We start from the raw sequence: 20,000 nt of genomic DNA, 5'->3' as shown, positions 1-20,000 counted from the left end.
GTGAGCACTTCGGCTGCTTCTGGGTAGCTTGCCTTGTTCTCTTGGGCTGTTTTTCTTAGAGCTATTTGCGCCATGGCGGGTGCGGGCCTATCTCCAAATGTCAAAACTGTTTTGACATAAGTGTCAGGTTCTCTGTCTGATTCCATATTCCTCCAGAGATAGCGGTGTACGTGTTGATCTCTTTCTGGAATGAGGATCCGATGATACATCTTGGAAATGTCTCCCAGTACTGCAACTTCCTTCTCACGAAATCTCAAGACGACTCCAAATATACCGTTTAAAAGGTCAGGACCTTTTTTCCAGCAATCGTTCAGAACATGTCCTTGGAATGTAGAGGATGAATTGAAAACAATTCGAACAGGTGTGCTCTTCTTGTCTGGCCTTAGTACAGCATGATGTGGGATGTAATGAACAGGACCATTATACTTGTCTTGTTCTTCCTTTGACAGCTTTCGCGCAAATTTCATGTTTTCCATTTCCTCCATCTGTTTGCAGTAAGCTTCAGCTTGTTCAGGATTTCTTTTCAGACGTCGTTCTGTTGACTCCAGGCGTTTTATTGCCAAACCTCTGTTGTCTGGCAGTAGGTTAGGGTCTTTCTTCCAAGGATAAGGGATCATCCATTGGTTTCCGACTTTGAAACACGACTCCTCTATGAGCTTAGCTTCCTCTCTTTCTGTTTGGGTCAGTTTGTCAGCATTGCAGACGCAGGGTTTCACGGCCACGCCCATAGTTTCGGTTGTCCAAAAGTCTGTTAAGTCTATTGGTGAGGCGTACTTGACGTGCAATATGCTGGTTACGTCACTGATCTGCTCTGGTTTTCCTCCAAAAACCACCCATCCAAGTGGAGACTTGCGAGCTAGCAGGTGGTCCACTTGTCTTGTTTCACCAGCATGCATATGTGCGTGATCAATGCTGATTAACAGGTCAACATGCCCTTTGCCACGGCGAAATCTGGTGTTTGGTAGGCCAAGAACCTCCGGTAAGTGCGAGGTTTTCACTGCTGGAATCTCGTCACTGATGCTGTGAATGCCGATTGCTTTAACGGTAAAACGCTTGTTGTTGTCAATACAGGTTAGCTGAACATTGTACTCCTTTGTTTTCATTGTTTCGTCCTCGCCGCCAACTTTAGTAATGGTTATGGACACATCTTTTCCCTTCAAACCGAGAGTCTCAGCGGTTTCCTGTCGGATGAGACTTACTTGGGCCCCCGAATCAAGAAGCACGTTTCCGCATTTAAAGAGACCGTTAGCGTTGCCGATGTTAGCAGATAAAACGGGAAGAATTGCTTCAGTGGGGCTGGCTGTAGTGGCGACGCTAATCCTCACGGGATTGCTCTTGTGTAGGAGTTGATGGTGGTGTTGTTGACACCGCGTTCCATTCTCCAGCTTTGTGCACTGTTGTTTGCGCTTGCAGTTATCCATAGTGTGTCCTCTGCCGGCTCTTTTCAAGCAGCTGAAGCACAGGTAATTTGCCTTTGCAGTTGCGATCCGGTCGTCAACACTGAGGGATATGAATTTCGGGCATTGATCAGGCCAGTGTGATGAAGTTCTGCACAGCCAACATTTGTGCCAAACAGGTTTGTCGCTATCAGACTTGAAGTGATACACAGGGCGTTTACCGGATGAGCCCACTCTGATTGGGGCTGTGGCACGCATTCGCGATTTCATTTCAACATTCATCCAATTCATCAACGCTTAAAGGGTAGCGGGTTTCTTTTCTTTTTCCAGATCTCTCGCCCAAACTTTTCTATCATCAGCGCACATCTTCTGTTCAATTATCGAAAGCATGTGGCTATTGTTCATGTCACTAGGGAGACCGACTTCCTTTAAGGTATTGTAACATCTTTTCACCAGATGTACGAGGTCACAAAATCGCGCGTCCTCCCCATCCTGCAAGGCTTTGAATTGAATAATGTCCTGAGTCACAGTGTCTGACACAAATCTTGGGTCGCCATAGATGGAGTCAAGGTATTCCCAGGCGGCGTCGTAGTCACTTCCGATTCCCTTAATGAGCTCGAGTGGCTTGTCTCGCAGGCACGTGCGCAGGAGTGTGATTGAATCTCTTTTTGAGTACTTCGCTTCTATTGCGTGCTTGAAATCTGAGCGAAAGATAGCATAATCTCGGACATTCCCAGCGAAAACAGGTAGCTTGGGTTTTTCCAGTTTAAAGCCACATGCAGCGCTGTTATCGTTGTCGCCAGAGCTTCCGGTCTCGGTTACACTACTATTGTTAGGATGACTTTGAGGCGCTTGCGAAATATCAACAGAACCTGTGCTTTGACTATTTTAGTGACCAGTTTGTTCAACAGAGTTATTTGCAGTGTTTTCAATGTTTGCATTGTCAACAACTTCAATAATTTCAGCTGAATTAGTGAAACTGTCATCAACTGTACCTTTGTTCTCTGATGATTGCATGCTTGAAATTCCGCTAACGCCGGCTTCTGGTTCTGCGCTACTTAGTTGTTTCCCTGCGAGGCTGGTTTTCAGTGGTTCCTTTCCCTTAGTAACTAAATCATCCAGATAAATCTTTGCTTGACTTTCGGTGTCCATGAAAAGTTCCTGACATTCTTCCATCCAACGTTCCTGAACTTCGAACTCCTCATCGTCTTCAATTAATTTTGAATAGCTCTCGTGTTTCACAACGAGGTCATGGAATGCATTTTGGAGGCTATTTAATGCGTCCTTTACCTCCATACCAGGTCGTTTAAGTTCAATCCGTTTGGACAACGCTTTCCTACATCTTGTAAGGGTTGCCTTCCCAGTCCTTCTGTCCAGCTTTGCGCTTTTAATAGCGTCTTCTGCCATGTGTTTGGTTCTCCCGCAGTGCTTAGATCCTTGCCAAACTGTACTTTTTCTCAACCAAGAAATCGAATGAAATGGTCCAATAAAACCAGACAGGCAATCCAACTAGATTACGCAAATCGTATAATTTATTCCAATAAGATTATTCGATCTAAAGAAAAGAATGAAATACATTTGAGAAACCGAACAGGATTCATCGGTACATAAACACGCGAGTAAACTATTAACTAGAATTACAGCATTGAATACTTACTTCTTTGACGATGTCTAGAAGGATTGTTTCACGGTGTACAGGTCAGCAACAGATAAAATAGGTCAGAGTATAACAGAAAACGGGTCAGCGAGACAGATTAGCAAAACATGCACATATCTTCGAATCGGAAATGTCTGAACTGAAAAACTGACTTATTCACGTGGCATAATTACATAAATTAGTGTCAATCAAAAATCAATCAGGAAATCAAGTTAATAATTCATTGTATTGACGAAACAGTTGTATAGGTAGGAGGTGCGCGGAGAACAATAGCTCGACGGGCGGCTGTGCTGGTCAGTGCAGGGGCCTGGGATCCATAAGCATAGGTGGGGCCATCCCCAATCGTAACCTGCCGTTTGGCTGGGCGGATGGAAATGTCGTTAGTCTCCATAAACGGAGTTCCTGCCAATATATCAACATCGAGGTTCTCAACTACTAAGCCTTCAAACGAGAATTCACGGTTAGCACGGGTGAATGATAGACGAGTTTCTCCAACAACCTTTAGTGGGGAGCACCTGTCTGCCTGGTGAGCAGATTGTGAGCTGGGGTTTAGTTGACCTCCCAAGCGTGTGACGAGAGAATGGCGAATCATGTTGCCAGTAGCACCGCTGTCCAAGGTAATACGCACAGGGTGGTGGGCGTGGAACGCGTCGATGTAGGGCGATTGACGTGTCTGTACACGGAGAACTGCAGGTTCCGGAACACACTCAACACTGCTGATCTTACTATCGAACTCACAGTCACTGGGGAACGGAGCTGACTCGTCACTTTCCTCAAGATGATTGTCAACGATGTTGGCGATTTGGCGGGCTTTCGCGATATATTTGCGGTCCTCCTCAGGGAGATGACGACATTCGCTCAGAAAGTGGTTGGGATCGGGGCGCCCGGCTTGTTGGCAAAGTGGACAGGACTTTGATTGACGGGGAGGTCGTGGTCCCTTTCTAGGCAGAGATTTGATCGGCGTCGACCGTCGGAAGCCACCAGTTGCAGTGCGCATAACTTTTCCATCATCGGATGCTCTAATTTCGTCAAGCAGCGAATTTAGGGCTTGGGAAACCTCTGGTTTTATTGACGTCAAAGTCCTGGATCTTAGTTCGGTACCGTACCTTTATTTGACCAATCTTGGTAGGTCTGGGTGTACTAGCTTTAACCATGTAAGAACAACGAAATTTTCCAAAGACGGGCTTAACTCCTCGTCTTCCGTAATCAGGTCACTGTAATTAAATAAGCTGTTAGCTTCGAGCAATATATCCTCGACAGAAGCCATTAACCGCTGGTAGAGATCTTCAGGTCTTTCATTGGGTTCCAAATGAATGTCAGCGAAGTCGATGAAATGGGCTCCTGTAATCTGGAATCTGAAATGCTGTCTGATGGTGTTCCAGATGGACCGGATTGAAGTGGAATTCTTCACCAGCGTGTTTCTAGCAATAATAGGACAATAATTCGCTATTTGCCCAAGCATAAGCTCAAGAAAATTCACCTTTTGTGGTTAGGCGGTTGGCCTCGGCCACATCTTCTCCATCGTCAGTGAAGCCTCTCAGAGGGTCGGCTTTCGTCTTTTTGCCCCACATGAAGCCCTCAGCAAGGAACGGGGCAAAATTTATGTCAAGGGACAAGGTGTATAGTAAATTCTGTCTCCAGTTTTCGAAGCTGTTGATAGTTTCTGACTTTGACAAACACCACTGTTTCGGTGCGCGGTGAGTACTAGCCATGTTTACGGTATCGGTCGTGCTCTAACAACGAAGTTCTTCGAGGTTTAGACTTACCACAGTAGCTGTCTTTGGTTTATAGGCTCTTTACAGGAAGACTTGGACGTGAATTCGACCGACCGCTGCCACCACGCCAGTAGTTTAATGGGCAAATCTAACACACGAGTCGAGTTACAACACAAGATGGCGACTCGGAAAATAACACACACAACGAATACGTGAACATGACAAAACTAAGTACCGCTGAACGGTACTGGCGCTAACAGCTCGATCCGTACAACCCGGGCCGTAGGACCGCGACTACAATCACAAAGGTTGAACAGTCAAGATGCGATGACTCGGGCGCGACCATGCACATCCAAGACAAAATGACACATCTTAAGGGCTAGACTTTCAAAAGTCCTTCGTCTAGTGTAGATTCGCGTCCGAAAAATCACGCTTCGCTCGCCAAAAAATGTTCTCCCGGGATTCTCGTAAGGTGAAATTCTTGCAAGTCTACTCAAGGGCTTGAAACATGAGAGGAATGGTTGATTTCTTCCAACACGCACTGTTTATTTTGTCAGGCAAATGGACTGATATTCCAAGCATACATACATTTTAAGACTCTAATACTTCTTTTCAAGTCTTTCTATTAATTTTTCTGACTCAAAAATACATTTTTCAGCAGCTATTAATTGTTTTGAATAATCCCCTACCCCCCGCCCCACGTAAAGTTACAGTCTGTAAATATATGCAAGCATAAATTTGCATGCACTAATGTCACACGGAAAACAAGGAACAGAGGGCATTTTATACCTCATGCGCTTACTGCGCATGAGTAATTACTATTATTGACAATACATTTGACAGTTACTTGTGGAAATACATTCGTGGTTAGCTAGTGTTCGTGGTTACGTCGTTTCATCCGTCTTTGCAAACTCGTTGGGTATTATGCCCAAAGTCCCGTTCGTTAACATAATGATGACAGAAATGTCGCCTTAAATTTTATAAGGATTCCACTAGAATTAGTACTAGAAGGATGTATTAGTACAACTGCATTTTGAAATACAAATGAGCAAGTCAAAATTGTTTTTCTAAGACCGACAAAATTGAAGGAGCCTGGAGGAAAAGCAGATGGAAACGAAGAATTTCGAAGGATGGCCTGTTTTGTAGCACAATTTCTGGCGTTCCCAAGTTTCCTTAGGGACGGACCATTAGAAAAGTGATGGGGGGGGGGGGGGGGGGTTTGGGGGGATTAGGAAAAAAACAAAAAAAAATTCATGCAAGGGAAAATGCTAAGAAAAAAAATTCACGCCTTTGTTGTCGTAATTTTGCTCTCTTGATCAGGACATATTTGAATGGACGCCTCTTTTAGGCGGTTCGTGTAGTATTCGTTTAGCAATGGTTTTTGCCCTATGAGGCTTTACATTTGAATTTCTATACTGCTGTGTGATACATTTTCTTCCAAGAAAATAGTTGGTCTCGAAAGTAATGTTTTTATTTTCTTGGTGTTGATTTTCTCAGCAGTAAGGTGAATGTGAAATTATGGCGTCTCGCTTTTGCGCCAATTTAATTCTATATTCATCGGCGGTAGAAGCGAGTGATCATCTGGTTTGAAATGTTTGACCCGGGCCCGCGTTCATTTTGATTTTGAACGCCTGTTACATTGTGGCTTGTATCAGTGAGGTAGCTGGCTTCTTATAGGCTGTGTATGCCTTTTTTTTCTGCGTTTCTTAGCAGATCGTTATGCTCTTTGGAGGCGTTTTTTTTTTTAATTCTTTCACTCGTTCTTCTGACTTCTTCAGCGTGTTTTGGTTTGTGGCCATGGTCAGTAGCTGTCCTCCCTGAACCTCTAGAGTGTACAGATGTAAAGGGAAGCCGTCCACTCCAAGTGGCTTCCTCCTCTCTCACTGTGTGTACATTTTCGAAACGATTTTGCATTAAAAAGTGGCCTGTATCCTTTGATCTGTTGTGAGTGTAGAATAATTTATAAATCACAAAACCATAGATAATGAATCAGGATTTCACTGTTAAAAAAAAGCAATATTTGTCTGAAAAAAAATTCGTACAGGGGGTTTCACCTGTTAAAAAAATTCCTGCACAACCAGTGCTCGAAAAAAAAAAAATTCATACCAGCTGAAAATCCCCCACACCCCCCATCACTTTTCTAAGGGTACGTCCCTTAGCAAACAATAACAATCACAATATATAATTATAATGAACTTTGACTGTCAGGTGTATTTAGCGCTCAGGGACTAACTGGGAACACAGTAAAAAAATCGAGTCAAATCAACACATATCAAATAATGGGTAGGTTTTCGATGAGAGGGGAAAACCGAAGTACCAGCAGATAAACATTTCGGAGCAGAGTAGAGAACCAACAAACTCTACCCACATATGACGCCGAGTCTGGGAATCGAACCCGGGTCACATTGGTGGGAGGCGAGTGCTCTCCCCACTGCGCCATCCTGGCTCCGTTTTATGTCTCAATGTAGCCTAGCACTGAAGATCTCTAATAGGCCATTTTCGAAATATCAAATATTCAGCTTGATATATAGTGAGGCAGTGAGGACAAAAAGAATAGAAAAGGAAGGAATTACATATCATCTACTTTCCACTGTCTTTGTCCTCTACACCTCTCTTTCAAGCTGAATTGTATTATATCGAAAAAGGCCTATTGATGAGACAGCAAATCAATACAAATCAAATGTTTTTTTTTAATAAGACGAGAAAACCGGTGTAAAATAACTTCGCTGCAATGCAGAGAACAAGGTAACGCAACCCACAAGTGTGACAGAGTCCGGCAAGAGACTGGGACACATTGGTGCTCTCGCACCACTGCATCAACACTGAATTCCTGTTAGGTTTTGGACCAGAAAATCCAATTTTGAGTCAACGATATGCCCATTTTAGAAAGCATTGGCTTTTTCGGGCCGCAAAGCTACAACAGACAAAGGAGTATAATTTTCATAAACTTTATCTTAAAACTTCTTAGTTCGTAAATAGACCATATACAATGTTAACATTGTTTCCACAGGAAAAAAAACTAGGCTTTCTAAGCGATGAATTCTCATCCGCGTTTCTGATGTCATCAAAAACCACATCCATTCTGTCAATGGTATCTACTAGAAGCGCATACATCCAAAGCAAACAAAGCGAGGGATTTATTAAGTGTTCATTTAAACTTAACTTTGGCCGACAATTACTTTATTAAATGTGGTAAATGGAAGGGAGACGGTGACAATATTAGTTTTTACGCCTAGTAGGTGTTTTAGCTTATAGTCAAGAATTTAAAAACAACTGATTATTTTTTATTCCATATGAAGGGGAACTGAAGCCAAAAATGAGGATTTCTTTCCTTGAAGCTTTGGCCACGAATACGGTTGATGTTTCATCCGATAAACTGTAAGAAAAAACCCACAAAAGGGAGACCGTGTAGGTCTGTTATATTCCTTTAAGTTTCATATTTACAGTGAAGTCGCACTCTTCCGCTGATAATTAGTTTGAGCTGACAAAGATCAGGCCCCAAAAAGCAGGAAAAACGCAACTTCAAACTCAATTTTCTTGCTCATATCAAGGGAGAAGCAAAAGCAAGCATCAAGACTTCATTTGTACACCTCATTCTTCCTCATAATCAAGGAAAAAATAATACAGTTGGAGTTTAGGCCTTAAGTTCTCCTTTAAACAATACCAAATGGGCATGTATTCACTTGCAAGCCGAGATAAAAGTGAAAACACACAGTAGCGTAAGCCAACGATGTGGCTGAACTATCATTAGCTACAACTGCGCTCGTTTACAAAGATCCTTTACTTGCTGGTCCTACTGATGGTAACATGTTGCTTTGTAAGTTAATTTACTATTGAAATTGCTGGGTGTTACAATGTTTAATTCGCTCTCTCCGCGAACCAAAGCCTGCCCAAGTTAATAGTTCGTCCCCTTCAACACGGTCTCGTAATACAGAATACTGACAATACTGAATCAGCAATCTTACGAAATAAGGATCGGACACCTTTTGCAGCAGTTTGTTCTCTCTTTTACTTTGCATCGGTTTAAGTCATAGGATAACTCGATCCTCAAAACCTACTTTAAATAAACAAAAATCCAACAATAGCTGTCAAACAAAAAACAAAAAATATTCCTTAATTTTAAACACTCTCTATTACAAATTTTACACTACTCTTGTGCTCAGAAGAAAATAGAGGATTTTCCAACAAGTTGTTTCTCACAATTACGCAGTAAAAGAAGCGACAAGAAAATCTCTTTTTTAATAAGGCAAACTAGTCTCGATCAAGGCTGATGACACGAATGTCAACTGACGAGAAGAACAACCAGGGAGATTACGCAAGGACGACGACAACGTCTACGAGAACACAACAAAAAAATTACTCTAATGAGCAAAAACAAAAGCTCTGCACTCCCTGCAAGTGCGTTTTTCATTTTGGTGCATTTCTTTGCCGCCGTCCTCGTCCTGACAACGACATGAATTGACCAATTTTCAGGTTGTGTAGAGGACGTGAGAAGCGAACGAAACATTAATACATTTTCTCCCCAAACATCTAAACAATTCATGCCAATTTTATTCCTGCAGATTTCATACGCACTGTCCATTCCGAACGACCTGGAGTTGTAACGAAATTATTACAATAACGCGAAGTAGTATTTTTAGACGACGTTCTCCTTGGCGGCGTCGTTGTCCTTGCGTAAGCTTCCTATTGACAGCTAAACGTCGCTCGATGTGAAGGAATCCGGAATCCAGCAAATGTAAGGCTTTGGAATCTGGAATCCAGAGCGTGGAATCCGGAATCCATAGTATGGAATCCAGAATCCAGGATCCATTTCGGTGGAACCCGTGAGTTGGAATCCGGAATCCACGACTCGGGATTTAGAACCTGGATTCCTTTACATAGGGCGATAAACGTAAATAGTAATGCTTTTAGTCCTCAGCGGCGTCAAGTGTCATCTCGAGCTCTGTCCAATCCTCGTCAGGCAGATCTGAGGAGTAAATTTCAAACTGTGTTAGTTTCATAAACCTTTGGGTTATTTATCTCTCACATATCAGCTATCAGACTAAGGACGGAACTAGCAAAAGGTTACTTAGCCTGAGGGTTGTTCCAGAATCGATGAAACAGTTACCTGTCTCCCTGGGATAGAACGTGTGATCGCCTTGCAGAAGGGCGGTTGTCAAGAGATTTAGTTTTTTGCTCATTCCAGTCTTTAATCCATAAGTGCAACATTAATACAAAATTACTTGAACAACGCGTGGCAGAAAGAGTATTTTTTATTACATCCTCCAAGGCAAAGTATCTCGCAGTAAACTGTTCTAAGCCTTTAATGGTTCTTTACATTAATTTCAAATTGAACTCATACCTTTTTCTTGCGTAAGGGATAATAAACAGTTTGGCTGCATATGTCGTGTTTTCGCAGTGGCCTTTGAGAGGAACTGAGTTAACAGGGGCACCCAACGAATCCGTTCCTCACATTATCTGTTCCCCAGAGGAATGTTGCTGGCTGGCAAAAACACAGGTGTTTCGATGAGCTGGCTGGGAAATTTTGTTATTGATAGAAGTTTTGCCTGGGAATTATTGACTTTTTCTAGCATTTCAACCCGAGCTGGCTGTAGAAACTCTGAGGACTGAGGACGACTAAAAAAAAAAAAAAAAAAAAAAGAACCCCTTCCCTCTCCCAGAGAGTAGTCACAAACATACGACGGCTGGTCAGAGTGATTGCGCTTGCGGAAAAAAACCTGTTTTGTCCCGGTTTTGTCGCTTTTGTTCGGTCGTTTTGGATCGAGGGATTTGAAAGCGCGCGGAATTACTGGCTGGACAATAAATTTGATCAGCTGGCTGGGAAACCAACCAATTTTATCTAGCTGGCTGAGAAATTTCTTGTGTTTTTTGCTGGGAAAAAGGAACAGATAATGTTTTCCCAGCAACACTGAAAAACACCTGAAAATGCCTTAATAACATTTTTGTTTCATTAACTGGGGTATAATAATACATTTTACAACAAATTGGTCGTTGGGTGCCCCTGAGTTAAGACCTTGAAGAGAACTACTGATGCAAGCTTCATTGCTTCTTGGCTCGATTACCAGCCGCTGATTCGGGAAATGAGCCAGGGCTCACTCCTTAGATCACGGCTGGACGCTTGAGGTGAGGCATTGTAATTTCCGCCAATCAGAAACTCAAATTGTGGCTTCGAAGGTATTCTTCGACCCGGCCTGTTCGAGCTTTATAGTGCTTTTAAGGTGGGAAACAACCAAGATTTCGACAACGGAAAGTCACGTATTTTCCAGTTGGTGCCAAGGGCAAAAGACGGCTTTTAAATCAATTTCTATGGCAATTTATCCTCAGGATTCGCTAATGTAAGAGCAAGTAAAATTAAAATTGATGCTTAGTTTATTGCCCTTGTGACACAATTTCTTGTTCATGCGCAGTAGGATCAAGAGCGTGAGGTTTCTGTATTTTTCGTCCAGTCCAGCAGTTTAGCACAATATTGTAGGCAAGATGAAATTAAATTGTTCTTTTTGTTACTATGAATTCAAGTCGACCTATGACCCAGTCAGTAATAATCCCGGCGAACGCTGGATGATTCTTCATTTCTTTTAAACAACAGATATGTCATGCCCTTACTTACCATCAAGCAATTTGAAAATAATTCCACAGCTCTGAATGTCTTCTCTCGTCACTCGTGTAAAATCAAGTATACGCTGACTCGTACTTGCTGTAATGTGCATGCTTTGCAGAAATTTGCAGTCGCCACTGGTCAACGGCACAGGAAGTAAAATTTTCGTCTCATCAGTGGTCAACATTCTTTCAAACTGTGAAGAGATGACATTGTGAGCGCGTTATCACTTGATTTTCGCAAGTTTGCTATTGCACTGGTTTTGCTTTGCCTTTCTAGTGATTTGCCAAAATAGCTAGTGTGCTTTTACATCGTTAACCAATCGAAAGCAAAAGAATCAATGGCGTTCACAGGGGATGCCGACCGTTAACACGTCTGTAGTTTAAAATATATGCTGCGATTTAAAAGACATAAACGGCCGGGTTTTTTAAATTACCGGATTACGATCAAAAAAGAAAATCAAAAAACTATGTCTTCTACCCGGTCACCCATCCCAGTACAAACTCCTTCAAACCGGGATTAACTAATTGCGTGGCGAGTTACCATACACTTGTCGGAATTTAGCGAAATCCCGAGCAAATTGTAGACGTTCATTGCCTTTGGCATTCTATGTACATGTAATCATTTTGACTTGCTCCGAGTGGTTTTCCCCGCGCTTGCCAGTTTTGGTCAAGGAACACGTAGAATATTTCTTAAAACCAATCAAAAGCCAACAGAGCGATGATGCCGTTCTCTTTCTCAATACCTTTGTCACTGCCCTGAAGCTATTCACCGTCTTGTGTTGTTATGCTGATTCCTGATCTAGTTTATCTACCTCGTTCCCAGGGTCTCTCTTCTGGAAACGAGGTTGCTGTTCTACCTCCTTCCCCGTCTTGCACAGATGTGTGAATCAATCAAGGGAGGTATTCCCCAATCCCCAAGCCTATATCCTTCAGATCTACTGGCAAGTTAACAATTTTGTTTCTTGACTCACCCATCCCAGGTATTTTCTGACCCGCGCTTTTCGTTGCTCTCGGTTCTTCTCTGTCATTAGAACCGTCTTGTATATAGTGTTCATCATTTTAATGTCTTCGGTAGTAAAATAATCTGGAGCCAAAAGTAAAATTGTAGCAAAATTACTGAAACCATTTTCTTTATATAATAAGCTCAATAGTGCACGAATTTGGATTGGTTCTTATCCATCATCTAAAGGCCTGGCCAAACGCTCGCAACATTTCAACGCAACATTGTTGCATGATGTTGCGAGATGTGTTGAATGGACTGTCCAAACGCACGCAACATATCGCAACAGGATGGCCAAACGTACGCAACATGTTGTGCCCAACAATGTTGCAAGATGTTGCGTTGAAATGTTGCGAGCGTTTGGCCAGGCCTTAATTAGAGGTTAGACATTGGAAACCACGGGGGGGGGAAAAAAAGCACGTGTTAGCTCCAAAAGATCTTCTTCTAATTTTACCCTCGCCGAAACACCTCAAGATCCTTGGTACCAGAGCATTTACCCCAGCTGGTCCTGGTCCATCTCAAAGAAACATATTACCTTCAAATAGCGAGTTTAAGGAGGCTCGAAATAGTTTGTCCTTTTTTCAATCTAATGAACATATTCTGTCCTTAGATACAGTTAGGGTAATCATATCAAGACGAAATTTGGCCAGAGTATTAAGTACCCATCGCAGATTTCTCATTTATATTTCCCTCCAAAATAACGTTACCATGGCAACGATATTCGGCATTTCTTTAAGCCTTAAAATCAACATATATTGTCTTTTTTGAAGAAACGGGACGGTGAAATCTTTCCTTTCAGCGTTAACATGATGATGATGTTAGAAATAATCTCTAAAATATTTAAAATTCAACAAAATCTGTAGGCTAGTTTTTCGGAAAAATCAGTTTTTTTGTAATGTGTTTCTAAAATTTTTTTTTACACCTACAGATTTTTTTAAATTCGAAAGACAAACTTTTTAAATGAAGCTAAACTAACATGCAAAAGAATGAAAAAAATACACCGTCCGGAAGCAGACATATAAACGAGTAAAGTTGCAAAATCAGAAAAATTGCGGGGGCTACAAGATTAGCATTTGCGCATGCGTCACCCGCTCATTCGAGTGCACGCGCGAGGACACAGCGGCAAAATGAGTGTGCATGCCTGCTTCGAACACAAATTGAGCTCTTTGCTTCTGAGTTGATTCGGCGGTGGAGAAAAAGTTCTTTGACCTTTTGATTATCAAGAACTCCCGCTCAACATGGACTCGACAGAAAAACTAAACAGTAGTGCCGAGTTGTGTCCAATAAGAAAGTCAAAAGAGCTAAGTTTATTTTTTTAGGCATCAAATATTTATTTGTTTATGTCGTTTCCAGAAAGAATTAAGCTTAAGTTATCTTCGCCTAACCATGTTTGCTCGCGTTTCGGTCACACCGTTGAATACCTAAAAGTTGCAAAATTTAAACTGATAACATTTTTCGTTTATTGTTTTTCGCTTAAGGGCAATTCGTCTAAAAACACTGAGGATTTTGACACAACAGACGTTTTAACCTCTGACATGTGATACGAGAGCCATAGATTCTTCTGATTCCAGTGCTGAAGTCTAAAACTCTTCCTGCTGTGTATGCTGATCTGGTCAAACCATGCATGGCGAGCAACATTCCAGGTTGTTTTCAGAGACTGTGATGAGGAGTTCACCATTGAATATTTTATTGGTTTTGTGATGAAAACAAGGCAGGGTTGTTATTCATCTCGCATATTTTTCCTGCATGAGATCCTGCATGATGACAACAGTATTACTGTAAATCAAACATCACAGATGTGAGCATGTGAATGATTAATACAAGATGATTTCCAAACAGCACTTCAAAATTGTCTAGAAAGAGACAATAATTACTTAATTTGCCACACCCTTGTAATTCAATGTTTGATGGAAAGAGCACCAAGCAAATATATTTTGTTAAAATTCAAGTAAACTGTCTTACTCCTATTAATACAGCTGTATGTTATTCTAGTCTTTCTCTTGCTGAGCATGGGTTTGGATATTAACAATAAAATATTAGAGTATGAAGCACAATGCCTCTAATCTTGCTGGATGTATGAATACATTCCTCTCTCACTATCTTCACACATAGTGCAAAATTTAGGCTGAATTTTTTCTGGCACGATGCATGCAAAAGTGAAATGAGTATTTTCCAAACACATACAGGTAAATGTTTTGTATGTTTCATGATCATGATTCTCATGTCTCCCCCACCCTCATCCCAGCAAGGCTCTACAAGGTGATCGACAAAGCTGGAAAAAAAATACCACTTACCAGCCAGGAAAAAAGGTGGTGTAACAGTTGCAGTTGCAGTTGCAGTGCAATATTTTCAACGATGGACCACTACCATACGCCAAGTAAAAGGGAAACATTGAGAAGCATTGGAGTCAAATTTATACTTAGTTTCAAAACTTTTTTGCGATCCTTTCTTAAAATTAAGACTTATTTTCTTTATTTTATTGCCTCGCTCTTATTAAAATAACTAGTTTTGTAAAATATGAGAATGGAGGGCAGGGAAATGAATTATCCTAGTTGCCGAATGAGTGGGATGCGGGCATGAAAAGAACTTAGTATATGCTCACTCAGTGATCTTAGTATTTCAAGCAATCTGATTGATTCGCTATCTCGGAGTAATTGAGCATTATTAGGGAGCCTAAGCACGCGCGTTTTTGAGACGCGGACGGCAACCGGAAGAGAACATTTCGTGTGCCAGGACAGTGGTATCTCCCAGATATTCAATCTCGGTGAAAAGTGGCAGAATATTTACCTCGCCGCTTTGCGGCTCGGTAAATATTCTACCACTATTCACCTCGATTTCAAAGAATAATTGTTAATTCTTTCTCGCTTTCAAAGGATTCCAATGAAACAAGCAGACAATTTCCTCGTTCAACAGAAGCAACACAAGCCATCTTCGCAGTAGGAATTATCATTGTGCCCTTGCAAAGAAGTTTACCCCGCAGTTTTTCCCCCTAGAAGTTTACCAACACAGACCATTGCGACTAATAACATTACGAACTTCATCCTTTTGCTCGAGCGCTCGAATGCACGGTAAAAAATCTCCTAGTTTGACACATAGTTTTTTGGTTTGAAAAGACACACGACAGATTAGTCTTTCAGGGAGCTCTCTTCAAAAATAAAACTTATCCTCGTAGTCTTGTCCTTATTATCGCAAAATGAAAACACAGACAGGGAATTTAAATTGCCGCCATTTTGCCGCTTCGTTGTTTCTATGGCAAATTCGATTGGTACCAGTCCCTCGCGAGTGGGTCAAGCCTGCGCACTCATTTTGCCGCGGTGTCACGCAGACCTAAAGGCCAACACAAACGGATTTAAGTGACCATTAAACCGTTTGCTCCGTTTGTGTAGAATTTTCGTAGTTTTCGATTTATATTCATATATATAGGAATTAGAAGGAAGGTGAGCAAAAATTAGCGGTATTTGCTTATTTCTGGTGACCCATTTGAATCACGAGCTGACACGAGCAGCTTACGAATTGCAGCTTACGAATGGCTCGAAAGGGTTTTCAGCTGAGCGCGAGCGCGTAAGCCACATACGCAATTCGTAAGCTGCTCGCGTCAGCTCATGAGTCAAATGGGTCACCAGAAATAAAAAAAATTCCGCTTATTTCGCTCACCTTTCTCCTAATTCCTTTATATATATGGAATATAAATATATCTCCTATTCACGAAAACTACGAAAATTTTACAGAAACGGTTTGATGGTCAACGTTTGTGTTAGCCTGTAGCTCCACTCGCGTGCGGACTCGAATGCGCTGGTGACGCATGCGTAGATGCTGAACTTGTAACTCCCTCATTTTTCCTGATTTTGCAACTTTACTCGTTTATATCTCTGCTTCCAGACGGTGAATTTTTATCATTTTTTGCATGTTCCCTAAGATTAGTTTAAAACGTTTGTCTTTCAAATTTAAAAAAAAATCTGTAGGTGAAAAAAGGAAAAAGAAATTAGCGACACATTTCAAAAAAACTTATTTTTCTGAAAAACTGACCTACAGATTTTGTTGAATTTTAAATATTTTAGAGATTATTGCTAACATTACCTGGTAACGCTGAATGGGAAGATTTCACAGTCCCGTTTCTTCATAAAAGACAATATATGTTGATTTTAAGGCTCAAAGAAATGCCTAATATGGTTGCCATGGTAACGTTATTTTGGAGGAAGATGTGATGTGAGAAATCTATGATGGATACTTAATACCCGGGCCAAATTTTGTCTTGATATGATTACCCTAACTGTATCTAAAAACAGAATATGTGTATTTGTTTGAAAAGAGGAGAAACTATTTCGAGCCTCCTTCCAGGTTAAGCACGCGACGTTTTGGTGCCTCGGACGGAAACCGGAAGTAAACATTTCGTATGCCAGGAGAGTGGTCTCTCCTAGAAATTTAAAACTTTAGCAACCGCGCGCCGATGGCTCAGTTGGTTGGTCATGCGGGACTCGTGAGTTCGATTCCGGCCGGATCAACACTCAGGGTCTTAAAATAACTGAGGAGACTGTGTTGCCTTTGTAATTACATCTGCAAATGATTAGACTTTCAAGTCTTCTCGGATAAGTACTGAAAACCGGAGGTCCCCTCTCATAGCCCTTGTTGGAAAGTAAATAGTATGGGACGTTAAAGAACCCACTCACTATTCGATAAGAGTAGGGCACGTAGTTCCCGGTGTTGTGGTCTGACGTTATCTGGACGAGGGAATCTTTCACTTCCAAAAATTGCATGGTCATGGATCAAACTAGTCTTTCAAAGTGAATAAAAAAGTGAATTTTCAATAAAAAGGTCCTTAAAAACAACACAGTATATTTGTTGTATTACGTTTGTTGAGGTGATTAGCACTTAAAGACTTTTTTAACAGCACAGCTGAACATTGTTTATGATAGTCTGCGTTACATTTAGTATCATTATTAATGCGAAAGGAAGGTTTGCAAGTGCAAATTTTGATTCGAATCCAGAAATTTAGAAAAAAGATCCATGTTTTTGAAAAGCACTAGGCAATGCCCTGGATATCCTGCCTTGTTTGTTTTGTTTTTTCATAACCTAAAGCACTGACGTACCTGGTAAATAGTTGTCATCTGCATCCAGGTCAATTGGAATCCCGGCATCAACATCATCTTCCTTATTAGTTGCTCTTGATATTGCGGACTTTCCAGCAAACTCCCCTTTCACCATCTCCAGCTTTTTGCTTGTTTCATTGTACTGAACGCGACAGTACTTGAAGAGAATTGGTCCCCATGCATTCCTAGTTGCCACACCTGGAGGGATGATTTTTTCCTTGTATGTGCACTGGGCTTTGGATTGCAAAACCTTAGCAAGCTCTGATGGAAGCTCCAATTCTGCATCTATTCCCCACTGAAAGCAGAAAGAGATAACAAAAATGTCAATAACATCATGATACAAATTGCATATTATATTGGGGAGCTCAAAAAACGAAGATGACTACAGTAGCGAAAATACTATGGACTTTAAGATCTTCGACTGCGACGTTGACGGAAACGTCACCTCAAAATGTAACTTTGCTCTATCGTAAGTCTTTCGCGTTTCTTTCATCTCGTTCTTGTTGTTTTATGTGGCCGAAGTATTCTAAAAATAAATGGGCCATTTCCGAGTTGCTGTTTGTCTCGGTTTCGAAGTGAGTCTTGGTGCTCAACTATTTTAAGGGAAATTAGTTTGATTTGCATAAGAATACGCAACTCACTTTCATTTGAATGGTTGTGCACCAGGACTCGTTTTGAAACTGAGGTATGCAGCAACTCGGAAATGGGCTATTGGCTAGGAGCGATTTCAGGATACAAATGGAGAAAAAGGTTTTGCAGTTGTACGCTCAAGTTGTCGTCAAAATCTCAAATTTGGTGATTTCTCGTCATTGTTATGCAAAGTACCACAAAAATTAATACAAGACAAAATGCATTGCGCACGTGCAGCACGATTATTTTTCCTCACTCTTGTTTTGTGGCGTTGTCGTCACTTCAAAGTATAACTTTGAGCTTCCTTATTTCAAGTACTACTATTTCGTAATTATTCTGTCTTATATATTCACATTGTATAGTACGGGCGAAGTATCATGACAGGACGTTGTCGTCAAAACCTTAAAATTGTTTTTTTTAAACTGTTGTTTTGCAGAGTACGGCGAGAAACGTATGAAAATGTGTGCCGCTCTTTCATCTCGACCATTCAGTTTTCCTTCCTAAAGCAATAAAATTATTGTTTTTGGTCTTGTCGCTGCTGTAGCCACGATCGTTTCTTAACTTCCTTTTTATTGAAATTAACAAAAAAAACGCCGCAATGGTAGCGGCAGTGTGGCGCGAACTCTTCCTGAGTTCGATTCCGCGGCCGGAACAGTCACTCAGAGTCTTAAAGTGACTAAAGCGTAAATGCTGTTGTGGTCAGCTTCAATGCCAACTAATCCCGAAGCCAGCCATAACTTAGGAAACTGTCAGAGCAGCAAAGATTGTGAAAAACGGCAAAGATGTTTTAAAACTGATTTACTCGTACGATGGAAACATAAGTACAACCAACAGGCATATAAGGCAAGGCAAGACAGGGACAGAATACACTCGAAGGCAACCCGAAGGTTCCTTTTCCGATGGCTTCTACCGTTTTTACGTTAGGGGTGGAGTGAGCGGTTACCAAATACCATAAGAGTCGTGCATATTCCTTTAAAAACGGGAGTGCCAAATAAACATCCGACCGGAAATCGAATATTCGGAATCATATTTTTTGGATTGAAACCGGCGGAAAATGCAGAAAGGAAAAACTTTCCAAACCGTTTTCCACCTGAACACGGAAAGCGTCGACTCTTAAGAACTTTACTTGACGTAGTATGGCCGTGCAGCCACGTCGAGCCACAGAGAGACGCGAAAAATTAAACCACTTTTATGTTTAGGTGTCCTAATACAAGAAGTAAACCTGCCTTGAGCCTGCGACCCAATCTAAAACCAGTACCTGGTCAGCGGTCAACTTAAAAAAAAAACAGCTGCCCTCGGTGAGCTCTAAACTTAAGCCCGCAATATGACCACGTGATACTGGTCAGCGAATACCTTGTTTTGACAGGTGTCAATTAAACAAAACAATAACAAAGATTTACGCTGTAAGCGGCCGCCGTGCTGTACGTATTGATAATTATTATAATTATTATTATTATTATTATTATTATTATTATTATTATTATTAAATTATTCGGCAACTTCGTCGTGTGTACGCGCCCACGAGAAATACCGCTAGCCATGATTACCATGAGAAAAGCAACTCATGGGTTCCTATGATTTTAGAGCTCCGTGAGCTCTGCTCAGGTCTTTAGGGACCTTTAGATCGAAGGACAAGGACGATTACGAGTACTAGTTTTTCGTACTGAGCATGGGTGTAATGTTTGGAGGCCGATGCTCAGAACGGAAAACTCTTACTCGAAGTAGTAGTAGTACTCGTCCTCAGATCTAAAGGTCCTTAGCTTATGAGGGAGTTTAAGAAACGACGACCTTAACATCATTGGTTAAAGTATTGCTGTACTCTGGATAACAACAACGTTAAATCCCCAAATTTGAGATTTTAATGAAAACGTGAGCGTCCAAATGCGAATCTTTCATTTTATTATTTATACTTCGAAA

At 41.3% G+C, this 20,000-nt stretch overlaps 1 protein-coding gene and 2 pseudogenes across 1 annotated transcript in view; all 3 read right to left on the bottom strand.

Moving 5' to 3' along the window:
- LOC138008803 (uncharacterized) overlaps nucleotides 1–2,804 on the bottom strand; it is a 5,088-nt pseudogene extending 2,284 nt beyond the window's left edge.
- Nucleotides 1–4,766, bottom strand: part of LOC138005790 (uncharacterized) — an 11,692-nt pseudogene extending 6,926 nt beyond the window's left edge.
- A 3,448-nt stretch (nucleotides 4,767–8,214) lies between these two features.
- The window catches only part of LOC138005789 (uncharacterized), a 23,046-nt gene continuing 11,260 nt past the window's right edge, over nucleotides 8,215–20,000 (bottom strand). Inside the window, exons 4-7 of the mRNA XM_068851971.1 lie at nucleotides 17,454–17,748; nucleotides 12,338–12,450; nucleotides 11,377–11,560; nucleotides 8,215–9,735 (exon numbers count right to left, since the gene is read on the bottom strand). Of these exons, the coding sequence (XP_068708072.1) occupies nucleotides 9,677–9,735; nucleotides 11,377–11,560; nucleotides 12,338–12,450; nucleotides 17,454–17,748 (651 nt within the window). The 3' untranslated portion in view covers nucleotides 8,215–9,676. The remainder of the gene's footprint in view (nucleotides 9,736–11,376; nucleotides 11,561–12,337; nucleotides 12,451–17,453; nucleotides 17,749–20,000) is intronic.

This window comes from Montipora foliosa, chromosome 6, assembly GCF_036669935.1.
Source record: "Montipora foliosa isolate CH-2021 chromosome 6, ASM3666993v2, whole genome shotgun sequence".
In the NCBI taxonomy this organism is placed as follows: domain Eukaryota; kingdom Metazoa; phylum Cnidaria; class Anthozoa; order Scleractinia; family Acroporidae; genus Montipora; species Montipora foliosa.
The sequence above is the reverse complement of the archived record's forward strand: the minus strand, read 5'-3'. Positions and strand labels throughout refer to the sequence as shown.